At 33.3% G+C, this 16364-nt stretch overlaps 1 protein-coding gene across 1 annotated transcript; it reads right to left on the reverse strand.

The window, feature by feature from the left end:
- Position 1: 1 nt before the first annotated feature.
- Positions 2 to 16320, reverse strand: LOC111702116 (integral membrane protein GPR155). Its single transcript, XM_023473694.1, has 20 exons — positions 16230 to 16320; positions 15021 to 15206; positions 14469 to 14603; positions 14026 to 14138; positions 13332 to 13485; positions 12379 to 12503; positions 11831 to 11935; positions 10949 to 11103; positions 9113 to 9218; positions 8694 to 8800; positions 7895 to 8096; positions 6101 to 6193; positions 5459 to 5594; positions 5193 to 5268; positions 3996 to 4118; positions 3546 to 3620; positions 2833 to 2929; positions 1762 to 1874; positions 933 to 998; positions 2 to 560 (listed from the first exon to the last, which is right to left on the reverse strand). Exons 1-20 carry the CDS (start codon positions 16318 to 16320, stop codon positions 356 to 358), a joined length of 2463 nt encoding a protein of 820 aa, XP_023329462.1. The 3' UTR covers positions 2 to 355.
- Between the last annotated feature and the right edge of the window lie 44 nt (positions 16321 to 16364).

The raw sequence follows: 16364 nt of genomic DNA on the forward strand, positions 1-16364 counted from the left end.
ATTGGTCAACAAGATTAATTATATACATCTATATACATTCATATAATACATCTAGATTGTACTGGAAGATTAAACATTTTAAGTTTGGCATTCATTCATTTTATTTTCACAAGCTGGCAAAGCGTGGGCAATTGGATTAAGATTTCAATCTAATTTTTTATAAATTAATATATCAGTTTGTGACATATTTTAGTTAAGATATATCTAGCTTTTTAGTTTCTGACAAATTAATATATGACTTGATGTTTGGTACTGTAGGCAAAATATTTGAGCTAAATCAACACTATAATTAGTTTTATATATAATTATTCTTCATTATGCAAAAGGAATGGTTTAAGCTTATCAAATTTAAGATCTAGTTTCTCAGTCGCCGATTTACTGGTAGGAAGGTGTAGACGAATCGTCCATCGTAAAAGTCCAGATGATCATCCACGTGACGAATTACACGTCCCCGGATCAGATGGCGACCAAGTGATTCTGCATCCTGTCGTGTTCGTGCCAAACCAAACTCAACAAGCCACGTGACCAGCTCGAAACCATAGAACGAGGCATGATGGCGCCTAATAAGAACAAGATTAAACATTTTAAAAGTTAAAGGGACTATAAAGGTAACTTTAAGTGACCACACCACACGTCAAAATACTCAATTTACTACGATATGCTTTACACTTTTGTCTGAAAAAAAAGATGAATGAGAAATCCTTGTGTTTCTTAGATTAAAAGTGATTATTTTCAGTTTTGGTTTCTGTACTGCATCCAATAAATAGAAGGAAATTGTCCAAATGTGACCCTTTTTCAGATAGGAAACGTCATCTGTCTCATACGTACTCAGCAAGGACACCGTTGTGAATCGTACATCCCACTCTAAATGGAGGGGCATTTACGTCTACAAACATAAGATAAACAAATTGTATAATTCTAAATCAGCTGACCTCAGACCCTCGTTTATATCATGAAGTATGTCCTCCATACATCTCTCCAGGTGATGGCGGATAAATCTAAATAAATAAATAACAATAAAAAAGTAAAAAATAAATTATCAAAAAAATAATATTAAAGAATAGATAAATACAATTTAGGGTAAAAATCGCAGATGTTTTTGCGGCTTCTGACTGGTCAAACCTTCACTAAATATCCAAATCAAATTATATTAATCCATCGGATAACACAAGATACCAAAGTTGCAACCTCTATTTTAATGAATATTTTGAAGCTAATTCTGGTTTAAGATGAGAATACTCTGTCAAGGTTGCAAATGACAAGGATTTAAGGATTAAGGCTGGAATATTAAACTAAATCTAATACAAACTTCAAATTCGCAATTCTTCAATATTAAATTCAAATTTAGAATTTAGAAAATAAAAACACTAAAATGAATAAAGTTAAGGCTAAAATCATCTTTCCTAGTCTGTTTCTATCCAATACATTTCAAAACGGCTAAACCGATCGGGTCCGATTTTTTGAGGCAACTCTAATACCAAAGGATCTCCCGGAAAAATGTGGACGTTATTTTGAAAATGCACCTATTTAAACAGAAGAATCCAACTTTTTTGTTATTAACATCAATAATATTATCAATATTTATATTTGTATTATGACCCCTGGGAGGAAGGTAAATTATTGTAGAAATAATTAAGTCTACCTGGTCGATTCATCTCTATCCTCTGCCTGGTAAATTATTGTAGAAATAATAAAGTCTACCTGGTCGATTCATCTCTATCCTCTGCCTGGTAAATTATTGTATAAATTAATAAAGTCTACCTGGTTGAAACATCTCTATCCTCTACTTCTAAATCCTCCCAGGCAGGTAAAAGTATCTTATCCCGACGGTAAACTAGTCGTCGGAGTAAACCTCGTAGATTTAACAACAATCCCTGAAGAGATATCAATCAATCAATCAGCCGACCAATCAACAATCCAATTAATCAATCAATCAATCAATCAAGATCATCTTGTTAGTGAGGAAATGAGGGACTGAGTGAATAAATGCATGAGGGAGTGATTGATATATTGCATGTGGAAGTGAGTGATAGAATAATCGGGAGAATGAATGATAGAATACACAAGAGAATAAGTGAGAGAATGCATGAGGGAATGAGTGAAAAAATGCATGAGGGAGTAAGTGAGAGAATGCATGAGGGCGTGAGTGAGAGAATGCATGAGGGAGTCAGTGAGAGAATGCATGAGGGAATGAGTGAGAGAATGCATGAGGGAGTGAGTGAGAGAATGCATAAGGGAGTGAGTGAGAGAATGCATGAGGGAGTGAGTGAGAGAATGCATACGGGAGTGAGTAAAAGAATGCATGAGGGAGTGAGTGAGAGAATGCACGAGGGAGTAAATGAGAGAATGCACGAGGGAATGAGTGAAAGAATGCATGAAAGTGAGTGAGAGAATGCAAGAGTGAATGAGTGAGAGAATTCATGAGGGATTGAGTGAGAGATTGTATGAGGGAGTGAGATTAAATGAGTGAGTGAGTAATTGAACAATTCAGTGTCACACACTAATCATTTTAATAAATCTCACAGATTTAACAGCAAACTTTGAATTTAGTCATTTCAATCTAATTGATCACTTAGAAATTAGTGTGGGAATCATGCAGTCAGTCAGTTTATCAAACAATCAATTTATCACTTTAACAATTCCATTAGTCAGAAAAAGATCAATTTATCAACCCATTATGCCACACTCCATCAATGCATCAATCGATTGATTAACAATCTATAAACCAATAAATCAAGAAATCAAGAAATCAACTAATCAAATATACATCAATCCATTTATCCATCTATCCATCCATTAGTCTATCATCCATTTTTGATAAGATTTGATTACCTTTGTGTTAATACCAAATATTGCAAGGGTAAACAATGATTGTCCCAGATTTAAGAATCCATCCAGGAAAACAAGCTCTAGGTAGATCCCACTCATTCTAAGCAATGGGGTTTTAAAGGGAAGGTTCAGGGGGGGGATTGATATTTGATGATTTGGGGAGAACAAACCAGAAGTTCTATTATGTTTTTATACCTTATGGTCCAAAAAATTCAAGTCTTTTATTTAAAAATATATTTAATTTCCCCAATTTAGCAAACTTCTGGAGAAAAAAATTTATTTTCTGAAGGGGAAATGATTTTAAAAAAAATATACACCCCTGCCATTTTATAGACGGGGTGTGTTACTTTAACACAATACCAAAATATTATTAGAAAAAAATTCAAAGTTTTAATGGGAATAAATGAAAACATGGAGGATTAAATAAAACTTAATGGCTTTCAACAAATTTCCATAACACTTCTTTTAAATAACCAAGGTTGGTTAGGTATGTTTATTTCTATCTGATGTTTCCTTATAGAATATTTAATTTTCATCGGTTTTCATTGACCTGAAAAGTATTTAAAAATCTTCATAGCGTTCTACCACTACATAAAATTTTCGAAGTCCTTTCCGGCAATTTTCATGCAGTTTGCAAGTCTTATCTGTCATGCTTGCCTTTATACAAAAATTTTAACTGTTTTTGAAACAAACTAATCAGAGATGAGAAAACTAACCTATCCATAAGCAGAGTCCAGATACAAAGAGACCCTCCGACAAACATGGATATGGACAGCAAAACCAGGAGCAATCTAAACATTCAAATATATTCTTAAAATCAGTTATCACAGAAACACTCTACACGCTAATTAAATGTAATTATCAACAGAAATCAGTGAATCTATTGACTCTGTGATTAAATATCTCCAGAGAATCTTTCCTCCTGTCCTGGCAGAATAGATACCTTGGTTTCTAGTGCGCCCCCCCCCCCCTCCCCATTTAATTATGCAAAACCAGGTAAAATATTTACATAAATTATGTAATTATTACGTAATTATTACGTATTTATTACGTAATTAGTAAGTATATATTACGTAAAATTGCGTTATTATTACATATATCAACTTCCTCATGCATGCCTTCAAATAATTATTATATTCCCCTGGTTCAATGGTTTAAGGTTTAACCTGTGTTTGAATATCTCCAAAGTATCCTCCCTCTCATCCTGAAAAGATAGACCAGCTACAGTGTTAGCCACCAGGACATTGTCAGGACTTAGGGCATCCTCTCCAGGCGGAACCTCATACCTCCTGCGGTAGGATTAATGAATATTGAGAAGTGTGTGAACTAGGTATGACTAGTTGAACTCAAGAATGTAATGCAAGGAAAGTTAATTGCAGTTGCGTATACTCTGCGTACATATTGAAACCAGTTCTTTCTGGGCGGAATTTGTAAACAAAGAATAGATGCATCAGTTTACGTTTAGTATCCGAGAAGGTTAAAAGCATTGAATTTTGATAATTTTGATAATTCATATAATAGTTTCCTATTACCAGAAAATATCATTGAATTTTTATGTGAAAGATGGATCCCATGTCAGGCTTCGACATCCGTCTTGTGTTTACATTACCGCCCAGTGACAGTACACTGCCGTATAAAAAATGCGTACACCTCTGAAATAACTTTCCTTGCATTAAATGCTTGGTTGAACTCATGCTCTAGTGCGTTCTTGTGCAAACTTGATTAGTTGTCAAACTATTCATATTTCACGACAACTGATCAACATTTTTTTTTGGTTATTAAATGATAATATAAGATATTTATTGGTACATTAACTTCTTCACAATGGGCCAAGGGGGGGGGGGGGGTTAAGGCCTTTGCCCACCTTGCGCCTATTCAAAAATTTTACGTTAAGACAATAGCCATTGGTAACTTATTCACAAAACACGGTTAAATAAATTTTTATAAAAAAATATATTGTGCAGTATTGCAGTGTAGGTTGTAGTGAATTCAATGCACAGCAATGAAATATCTAATTATAAACTTTCTGTTTCCTAGAATATTATCATGGGAACTATCCAATTTTCCTCTTGCACAATTTCTCTTCAAAATAAGAAGGAAAAAATGTGGATGTCAAGGGAACTGACCCAAGGTATTCTAACTAATTACCAAGTAGTTTTTAAGGTATTTAAATCATTTTAACTAAGTCTAACCCCCATCCAACGCCACCAACTCAGCTGATCAAAAACTAACATTAAATAAGATTAACTACAATTTTAGGTAGGAACACACTTAGGTTAAAACACTTAGATCAGTTTACTCTAGGTCGGATGAGCTTAAATCATAAATGAGCAGGTCGGATTAGCTTTGTTTCTAAATTCTACCTAATAAGTCCTGAGCAGTATTCTCTATGTGTAGAATCACATCTGTATCTTCTGTTCCCGTTTCCATTAGCACAAGCTAAAAAATGTTGAATGTTCAAAAAATCTACGTAATTATTTATGATAATATTTTTAAACCAGTATTTGTTTGTTTTAAACTACATGGAACATTATTTTATGTTAAAAAATTAATGATTTCATGAAAATTTCAAAAAAGAATAAAAAATATGCGGAAGTGTCCAAAAGAAAATTCACATTTTAGCAGGTACCTGGTCTATTATTTGGTGTAATCATGTCCTCTATGTCTGTCCTCTGTCCTCCGTTGCATCTGGGAGCATCCTCTCCATCCTCTCTATCCTCCGGTAGATTAGGGCCGAGAAGACTCTCCCGTTCAGTGTTAGAACTCTAGAGGTGTATAACCGCTTCAGGACAAATACTTGCATTTACCGAAGATTTTAATTTATGATAAATAATTGAACTAGGTTTGCTGGTTCAACCAGACTCTTCATTCACCAGTTCTCATCTCAGGGCAACAAGACAGATTTGAGATCATTAACTCAATAGATTTGAATCCAAGGAAATAAAGATATCTTACACAATAGGCCTCAAAATTTATAGTTTATTTTGTTTCAATAGTAAATTGTTAATATCGACGCCCAAAGAGAAAATACTATCTATTATTTTTACAAGCTATAATTAGGGACTCATTGTATATTAAAAAAATAAATTGTGAGAAAAAAAGTTCTTTTGATTGTATTTTTTTAAAATAGTTATCTAATTTCTAGTTATTTTTGTTATGTGTCATCAAATTATTAAGAGTATTTTACTGATTTAGAGTTTTTTGGGCAAAAGAAGCTGTATTAGGTTATCCGGGCTTGTAAAGCTAGTTTATTGCTGAATCGGGTATTTTCCTGTTCTTTTCTGCTTATATTCCTTTGCTGTCCAATCAGGGATATAACGGTCACAAGGAGGCTTAGTATAATGATAACCAGAGCAGTTATAGCCTGAAATAGATAGATTATTTATTTAACAGTAACAAGGAGGCTTAGTATAATGATAACCAGAGGAGTTATACTCTGAAATAGATAGATCATTTATTTAACAGTAACAAGGAGGCTTAGTGTAATGATAACTAGAGCAGATATACCCAGTAATAGATAGATCATTTATTTAACAGTAACAAGGAGGCTTAGTATAATGATAACTAGAGCAGATATAGCCTGCAATAGATAGATCATTTATTTAACAGTAACAAGGAGGCTTAGTATAATGATAACTAGAGCAGATATAGCCTGCAATAGATAGATCATTTATTTAACAGTACCAAGGAGGCTTAGTATAATGATAACCAGAGCAGTTATAGCCTGTAATAGATAGATCATTTATTTAACAGTAATAAGGAGGCTTAGTATAATGATAACCAGAGCAGTTATAGCCTGTAATTGATAGATCTTTTATTTAACAGTAACAAGGAGGCTTAGTATAATGATAACCAGAGCAGATATAGCCCGCAATATATAGATCATTTATTTAACAGTAATAAGGAGGCTTAGTTTAATGATAACCAGAGCAGTTATAGCCTGTAATAGATAGATCATTTATTTAACAGTAACAAGGAGGCTTAGTATAATGATAACTAGAGCAGATATAGCCTGCAATAGATAGATCATTTATTTAACAGTAACAAGGAGGCTTAGTATAATAATAACCAGAGCAGATATAGCATAATAGCAGAAAATAGATAGATCATTTATTTAACGGTAACAATGAGGCTTAGTATAATGATAACTAGAGCAGATATACCCTGTAATAGATAGATATCTAATAATTATATAATCTTTTATCCTTTTATTCCGCCTATTTCCTCCACATCCTAAGTTTAAAGTAAGAAAGTAAAAACTTTTGTTTTGCATTTTTCCTGTGTTTTGTTTGTTTGAAGTAAATATAATAATAAAACCTCTTCTGTCTTCATTATATTTATCATGTTGAAATGAATGACGTAAACTACAAACGACCTAAATTTTAAATAAATGTAATTAAAACTTTTCTGAAAATGGAGCACGCTAAGAATTTTGAAATTCTGCTTGAACAATACCTTTTGTTGAAGATTTAAATCAATTTTTATTGTAATTTCATATAACCCTTCTTTACAGTTTTATGACAATTATAGGATCAATGATTGAGATTAAATGCCTAGTAAAATTTTGGGTTTCAATTTTCCCATGATTTTGCAGACACCCTGGAACTGATTTTTATTTTATTATAAAATTCTTCATCTGAGTTATGATTCTTGGGAAACCCTTTACCTAAGATTAGTATTTTTATTATTCTTGGGAAACCCTGTGAACTTTCTTTAAATGTTACACATGTTTTTTGGGACATCCTGTAATTGAGTTTTGAATCATCTTGTTTTTGGACACCCTGAACCTCAGTTCCATATATCATGTTTCTTGGTACACCCTATACCTGCGTTTTATATTATCATGACTTGACTTAAGACAACCACTTGTATTATTATGTTTATTGAGACACCTTGTATCTGAGTTTTATATTCTCATGTTTATTGGAACATCCTGTACATGAGTTTTTAATTCTCATGTTTATGGGGACACCCTGTACTGTACATGAGTTCTGTTATTCTCATGTTTTTTGGGACACCATTTATCTGAGTTTTGTATTCTCATGTTTATTGGAAAACACTATACCTGAGTTTCCCCGTACTGGAAGTTAGGATCTCTCTTGTCTCCATGAGGCTCTGTCTCTATGGTAACAATAATTGTGAGCACAGCGACCAGAAGGAAGGGAAGCAGCACCGCTATACCGAGAAGGAGCTGCTTGTACTTCAACATGCTGCTCCCCGTCTGGGACTGGAGCAGTAAAGTTACAGCTAACACTGCCGTGCAAATTCTAGAAATATTTAACATGAACTATCTAGTTTTACATTCATAGCTAGATAAATAAACTGAACATGGATGAAAAGCGTCGCCATTTAAAGGGAAGATAGGTTTGGTTTCAAGGATTCAAATGATCATTATCTTTCAGGACTTAATTAAAATCAACATGGTTATGTTTACTAAGAACAAGGTGTCCCACGAAACATGGCAGTTGAGAGTCAACTTAACGGTTGTCTTTGAAATTTACAAATAACTTGCAAACATTTGTCAGCTTGTTTTGACGTGTATAATTCATGAACCATAAATAAAAAATCCTCCACGTCCTGCCATTTCAAAAAGGGGAATTTTGTGATTGTTCAAGAATTTGACTTCTAAAACTAGGTTGTCGAATGAATGACGCATATTTTTTTCAAAGGCCAAAGACGACCTTAAAGTCGTTTCTCAACTATCATGTTTTGTAGGACACCCTGTATCTATCTTCATAACTACTGTTACACACAGTATGTATGTAAAAACTATACACCACACCACACTATGTACATTACAAACTATATTGAAGCATTGTTATTGTTCAAATGCACATTGTCATTAATTTCAAATAAATAATAACCTGGAACCAAACACTCCATATCCAAATACTATAAATTGCAGGATGAGTCTCCAACCATGCCTACAGTCAAGGAAAGACCAAAGTACTGCCCCGAAACAAGCAATTCCCTGCAGAAAACAAGATTAGCAAATTTTTTCATCATATGTTCCTTAAAAAAACAATCATAAATTTATTTCCCGTTTTATAATGATTAACCCCCCACCCACAAACAATAGTTAATTATTTATTTGACTTGCAGATAATCAGGAAAAACTAAAAACTTTTCTTCATTAGTTGACCATTAAATGTGTATTTTGTTGTTCCCCCAAGGTTTTTATTGATATTTTCCCACTTTGATCAGGATCCTATGCACTGTCCAGAATGCATCGCAAAAAAATATCAACAACAAAATATGTTTTATCCTTTTATGTAAGAAGTACCTGACAAATGGTTAGAACCAGTGTAATTTGATGAGGAACTAGATAAGCTTTCTTGGTTATCAGGAGAACAAATACAACCCAGATAGCAGCTAGTGCACCCAGAATACTACAATATTGTATAATATAGAATACAGCCCAGATAGCAGCTAGAGCACCCAGAATACTACAATATTGTATAATATAGAATACAACCCAGATAGCAGCTAGTGCACCCAGAATACTACAATATTGTATAATATAGAATACAGCCCAGATAGCAGCTAGTGCACCCAGAATACTACAATATTGCATAATATAGAATACAGCCCAGATAGCAGCTAGAGCACCCAGAATACTACAATATTGCATAATATAGAATACAGCCCAGATAACAGCTAGAGCACCCAGAATACTACAATATTGCATAATATAGAATACAGCCCAGATAGCAGCTAGAGCACCCAGAATACTACCATATGGTGTAATATAGAATACAGCCCAGATAGCAGCTAGTGCACCCAGAATACTACAATATTGTATAACATAGAATACAGCCCAGATAGCAGCTAGAGCACCCAGAATACTACAATATTGTATAATATAGAATACAGCCCAGATAGCAGCTAGTGCACCCAGAATACTACAATATTGTATAATATAGAATACAATCCCGATAGCCACTGCGATTTAATGGTCTCACGCTCTCAAACAAAAATCGTTGAGAATTTTGCCATTTACTTCTAAAAAACCAAATCTAACAAGAAGTGCTTTATAGTGCTAAAATGTACATGTAAAGGGCTACAGAAAAGCATAAGTGAGTTAGAGCGGTAAAATCTAAGCTTAGGGCGTTGCGACACTTCAAAGTCAGCCCAGTCTTAAAAATTGATGAGACTTTTTTTAAGGAGGCTGAATCTATGTGATAGCAGCAAGTGCACCCAGAATACTACAATATTGTATAATATAGAATACAGTCCAGTGCACCATGAATACTACAATATTGTATTATATATAATACAGTCCAGATAGCAGCTAGTGCACCATGAATACTCCAATATTGTATTATATATAGAATACAATCAAGATGGCATCTAATGCAAACAGAATACAACAGTGATAACTAGAAAACTTTGGAATAGGAATACGACGTTATAACTCAAATTATTACTTTAGATAGTCCAATGAGCACGGGAAACAGAAATTTGCGGTGTAAACAGACCCATTTCAGTTGATTTGTGATTTAATAAGTGTCTAGGAAAACTATTTGCTTTATAACAAAATCAAATACACTTCCGTATTGATATAAAGTCGGCTTCCTATTTCGGAGTTTTCAGGTAATGACTGTACAATATTATATTATATTATATAGAAAACAGCCCAGATAGCAGCTAGTTCATGCATCCAGAATACTCTAGTTAAACTTAAATATATGAAGATATCGGAAGAATTCTTAAAATGTCGTCTTGCAGATCTTTACTGAAATTGCCGCTCAGACTTTTATGATGGATTTAAGCGCAAATTAGCGCTCAGCTATATGAAGCTGTTTGATAACAAGCTCCACATATTTCAAGGGATATTTACTTATCCCGACTGAAAATAAATTTTGAAAATATTCATTCTCCATAATTTTTTTTTTACTTTCAACAAAGAAATTTTGATTATGCTTCAGCTCCACATATCCCTGTAAAGCTGCGAGCGGAAAACTTCGACAGCTTTGGAAAATACAATTGACAGCTTCAAATTTAAATTCAAGGCGACATTACATAAATTCTTTCGATGTCTTCTTATATAAGAGTTTAACTGTACAATATTGTATCACATTCTAAAATCAAAAAAAAATAACATTGACTAATGACCAACCTGATATCGAAGAGGAAGATGTCGATCTCTTGAATATAATCTGCCGGGTCTAGGTTATTAATCATTAACAGTTTGGCGGAGATGAACATAAGAGGTGCGGCGATAAAGGTCGAGGCGGTGATAGTTCCGGCGATCATATCTGGTTGAATCCCATACTAAAAAGCCGAAATTGGAAAATTAAGTGATTTTTTTTTTTAATTATATTGTCACAAAAATGTATTAAAGATTAATTACATTACACTTTATTTTTAAGAATAAAGAAAACCGAAGCTCAGCACTTTTTTATAAGCCAGCAATATTAAACATTCAATGTGATCTTCATTTTCACAATGGAAATTTTTAATTAAGCAGTGATGTGGCTTAATTCGTTAAAAAAGATGACTGGGGGGTTGTGATATCCAATTGACCGAAAGAAAATGTTTTTAAGGTTGCTGGTAGACAAAATCTTTATTAATATCCATCAGACTAAAGATAAGGATTAGTGGGTGTTGATGGAATTAACAAATTTAATGTATCGACCTCAGAGCTGAAAGCTTCAGAATTGTGGATATCGAGATCAATGCTTTTTTAATTCTTTTATTAATCTTAAGACTAATTTAATCTTAATTTATTATCCGGGAAATTGTTAAACTGCAACCAATCAGATGTCGATTGTAGAAACCGAACAGCCAATCAGAAGTCGAGAAATTAAAATTTTTTTGAGCGCAATCAATGAGAGAACTCTTGTTGGTTCGAAGACAGCAGCGGATATACACAAGAAAGGATTAAGCCGAAAATCAATAGTGTCGACAGTGGATACAAAGATTTAGCAATAGGGATTAGAGGTATCCAATCCAATATAAGAGTTTTCATCTAAGGTTGATCTTATTCCTGCTTAGATACCTGGGTTGAGTAGACAAATACACTAGGAGCAGTTGGAATAGTTCCATAGAGGAAACCGTAGTTGGACAAGTTCTCTGTTTCATTATCTGTCCTACCAGCTCCCATCTAGATAATACATTATAAATAGTTCCGTAGAGGAAACAGTAGTTGGACAAGTTCTCTGTTTCATTATCCGTCCTACCAGCTCCCATCTAGATAATGCATTATAATTAGATCCGTAGAGGAAACCGTAGTTGGACAAGTTCTCAGTTTTATTATCCGTCCTATCAGCTGCCATCTTAACAAATATCTTAAAAGGGACTGTACACTTAATTTCAAGTGAACCTCCGTTAATAAAATGACAAGTCCGATTTACAACCTTTTTTAGATCTTGACTAAAAGATATATCCTTGTTTTCTATTCGCATGTAGTGCACAGTGTACGATTAAGTCGAGTATTTTGGCACTCAATGTAAACTGACAAATTTGGATATATCCGTCCACTGCACAGTCAACCTTTTTTAAAATACGCAATACAAATACTACCCCAGTTTCAGATTTGTGACTAACCTGTGAGACTATTTCCCTGGTAACTAGAGGAAGGACTAGACTTTTGACTACAATCAGAACAAAGGGAAGAACCAGGGTGGAGTTCTGATTTCCAGATTCGTTGTTCCGTCCGACCATTCGTAATCCTGGGATATCAATATGTTTAATTCTATTCGTTTCAAACCAAGGAGTATGAAATAGAAGGGAGATATATGATTATACATGCTTTTCAGACGGTACTTCATTTAAATAAGAAATATTTGTCTGATGTACAATTACCGAGTATACAATAACCCATTCTGAATATTTCTTATACAAATGGAGTACTCTGAATTGATGAAGTGCTCAAGACTCGATGAACCCTCATTTTAATTTACTCTGAAATGAAATAGTATTGAAAAGTAATGATTCAACTTATCTATATAAATAGCTGTACTAAGAGAATATAGACTTCAGAATGGTTTACCCATACTTAGAGTACCCGTCTGCAAAGCATGCATAATCATATGGTAGGGCGAACCGCGTCAGTTGTATCTCCTTCTATTTCATACTCCTTGTTTCAAACACAGGTATTTAAAGTTTCAGCCGGTGTCTGTGACAAATGATCCGGCTCTAAATTTAGGACCGGACCTATGCATTCTAACCAATTTTCAACATTAATCAAGCAGTAAAAACGCACAAAAAACATACAGAAATCATATCTTGAGAAATATTCATTTCAATAATTTAAAAGGCAACCGACTTTTCAGACTTTTCTTTGCATGCCTCTATATCGTGATCAGTGCATTGAAAAATTAATTTATGATTTACTCGAATTGGCATTATCGTCCCAGGTTATATGGAAAAAATGGAAACTAAAAAAAGAAAGTTGACCGGACTAAAGGAAAAAACTCATCACTATTAAGGTAAAAAGAGATGGTACCAAAAAAATCATCAATTCAAAATATTCATCTATAAAATGTGATAATAATAACCTAAAAGGAATAGAGCCGAAGCAGAAAAAGCCGATCCAAGTGCGGACATGAAATCGTGAATAATTGGCGGCATTGCGCTGTGAAACAGCAGATTTCCCGCCATTCCAAGCACAGTCATCAAGATCAGAGGGTTGGTAAGTATCGATTTCACCACCTAAAGTTCGTAAATATAAAATAGAAAAATTTTAAACATTTATTGTATTACACTTAAATGTTTATTGTGGATTAGAAAAACGACATTTAAGCAAATTTATAAGTATTTGATTTTGATCTTCAGATTGAAAATCAACATGAAAAGCGAAATGGACCCTTGCACAATTATATGGTTACGTGTTTCTTGAATTATTAAAAAATCATAACTCTAGTATTACAGTCTTCCTATTCCACAGCTTTATGGGTGCCACTGTAAAAGTAATTAATCTTAACGAGAATAAAATCAGCCATATTTGATATCTATTCCTTAATTAGTAGAAAAAAAGTAAAATTAATTTTGAAAAAAAATTATACCTATAGCAAACTTTAAATTTCCGTTAAATATACAAAATTTATAAATATATACACATAATATACAATTGAACACAATCTTTTATGTAATTTTTACAATTTTTATAAGAAGATAGCAACTTGTTCAATGAAGTGGGGCCTGTGCTCCTTTATCGACATGTATCAATGGAAAAATGTCCTCATTACTTACTTTAAAGAATATTTTACTGCATGGTTTGCTAGTACCATTTTCCTCCTCTCTACTCCTTCCAACTTCCATCAGAACAAACCCAATAGGGTTCAGAACAGCCAAGGAAACAGGAGCTAGGGAAAGGTCAAATTAATAAAAATGCAAATAAAATGGTACCCTCCACCCTCCACAAGAAAAAAACGAAACGACAAGAAATGTAGATGAAGTGACATCATTCTCTATGAAAGAAATCCAAGAAAACAAGAGCTGGGAAACAGTTAAATTCATTGAAATGAATAAATTTGACAGTCTGAATCTAAAAAATAAATCATGAGCTGGCAGTATTCATATTAATGTTCGGACAAAGGTTTGAAGAGTTTGATTGCAATTTGTGTATTCAAATAAAGTGCCAATTGAAATTACCCTGACCGTCCCTTTGGAAATAAAAATAACTAGGCACTTACCCAACAGATACAAATACATTGGATATTCTGGATGTGACTTATTGTACAGGGCGGAGAGGACAGGGAAACCAAGTGCAAAGTCGTTGGATTGTGTGCAGAAGATTGCATACAGTGGAGAACTTGACACATTGAATCCTTGTGAACCCAATCAATCAATCAATTCATCAATCAAGCAATCAAGTTTCAGAAATTTAATTTATATGAAAAGATTGACAATAAATATTCATCACTTTGTTATAAAAATAACAACAATAATAATGATGATAATGATGATGATAAAAATAATAAAAAACAACTACAATAAAAATAGTAATAACAATGATAACAACAGTACTAATAACAATACCAATACCATTACCACTAACAATAACAATAGAAAATTAATAGCAATAACAACAAAAACAACAACAATAACAACAGGAACAACAATAACCATAACATTAACAATAACTTTTACAATAAAATTATTATTTACAATAACAATATGAATAACAATATCAGTATTAATCATGCTTATTGTGCAATATACTTAAAGAATAGATTGCTGGGTTCCTTGTATAAAAGTTCCGATGACTAGAACTGAGAAGAAAACTATAGATTTAGCGATAGAAACTGCTGCCAGGAAAGTCCAGTTGACCGACGTAAGGTTGAGTTGACACAGGGAGACGAATATTAGCGCAGGTAGGGAAAAAGTTCCAACAAAAGTTCCCAGACCTGAAAATATTTTATCAAATAGTTCTCAGACCTGAAAATATTTTATCAAATAGTTCCCAGACCTGAAAATATTTTATCAAATAGTTCCCAGACCTAAAAATATTTTATCAAATAGATAAAGAAACCAGTCGCCAAAAATTTTCGAATTCTAATATCTTTGCAACCTGAGGATGTAGACCTTATTATTAAAACCATTAGGTTGCAAAGATATAAGGATTTGAAAATCATGGTTTGTTGCGAGTGTTCAGTTTCTATCCATACAAAAGTATTTCTTCAAAATTCACATTTTGTAAAAACTGTTTTTTTAAATACCTTAAAATAATTAAATACCATTAAAAAAAAGGTTACGTCTAAATTCTCTGAGTTTATTTTCATGAAAAATAATTTTGTAACTGTCATAAATAGCTATTTATTTAATACAGATGAAAGAAGAAAACCGTTATAGTTTGAGAAAAAAAATCTTTATTGAAAGATAAATGCATGTAATATACATAATTCTGAGTTTGCATGCAAAAAATCAGCCTCCTACGACAATTCTAAGTTATGTTTAACCACTGTTTAAATTTTCCGGAGAGTAATACGTTTTGTGGCCCCCCCCCTTTCTATCAGATCAAATAGTGAAAGTTTAAAATTTTAAATATTTAAACCATCATTCGCTCGAAAAGATAGAAATATTGATTATAAAATTAGAGTTTGAGGCCGTGCTTAGGATCCATTTAATTTTGATGCGGATCCAGTCCTTGACCCGCACTGGAAAAAATGGATCTGGATCGAAATCCGGATCCAGGTTTTCTTTAAAATTTACTGACTTTTTTTTAACAATTTTTATAATCTTTCTTTTTCAATAGTATATTTTTGCTGATTCGGATCCAGGAAGCCAAAATCTTGCGGATCCGGATCCTAAGCACTGATTTGAGGCAACCTTTCTTTAAGGTAAACACTATACAAAATGGCATTTGCAATGGTAAAGGTTATGGTAACGGTAACGATAATGATAGCAATAGCTATAACGATAACGATGAAATATTTATAAAATCCTCCCTAAACCATCCTCAGAACTTTCCGTGGTAGTCTGCGCATGCGTGTGCTCTGACCGCAAACTGCGATGAGAATGTGCAAACAGAAAATGGGGATCCATTGTTAATTGCGCAAATCTGTTCAATCAGGGGCTAGTTTATACAT

The sequence above is a fragment of the Eurytemora carolleeae genome, unplaced genomic scaffold, assembly GCF_000591075.1.
Source record: "Eurytemora carolleeae unplaced genomic scaffold, Eaff_2.0 scaffold475, whole genome shotgun sequence".
Taxonomy (NCBI): Eukaryota; Metazoa; Arthropoda; class Copepoda; order Calanoida; family Temoridae; genus Eurytemora; species Eurytemora carolleeae.

Excerpts from the sequence above, each read along its gene's own strand:
- LOC111702116 (XM_023473694.1), bottom strand. The coding sequence starts at position 16,320 with ATGGATCCCCATTTTCTGTTTGCACATTCTCATCGCAGTTTGCGGTCA. Across the intron at positions 13,486-14,025 it reads GCAGTAAAATATTCTTTAAA|GTGGTGAAATCGATACTTAC; the intron begins GTAAGTAATGAG and ends TACGAACTTTAG. Across the intron at positions 3,621-3,995 it reads TTGGAGATATTCAAACACAG|ATTGCTCCTGGTTTTGCTGT; the intron begins GTTAAACCTTAA and ends TTGAATGTTTAG.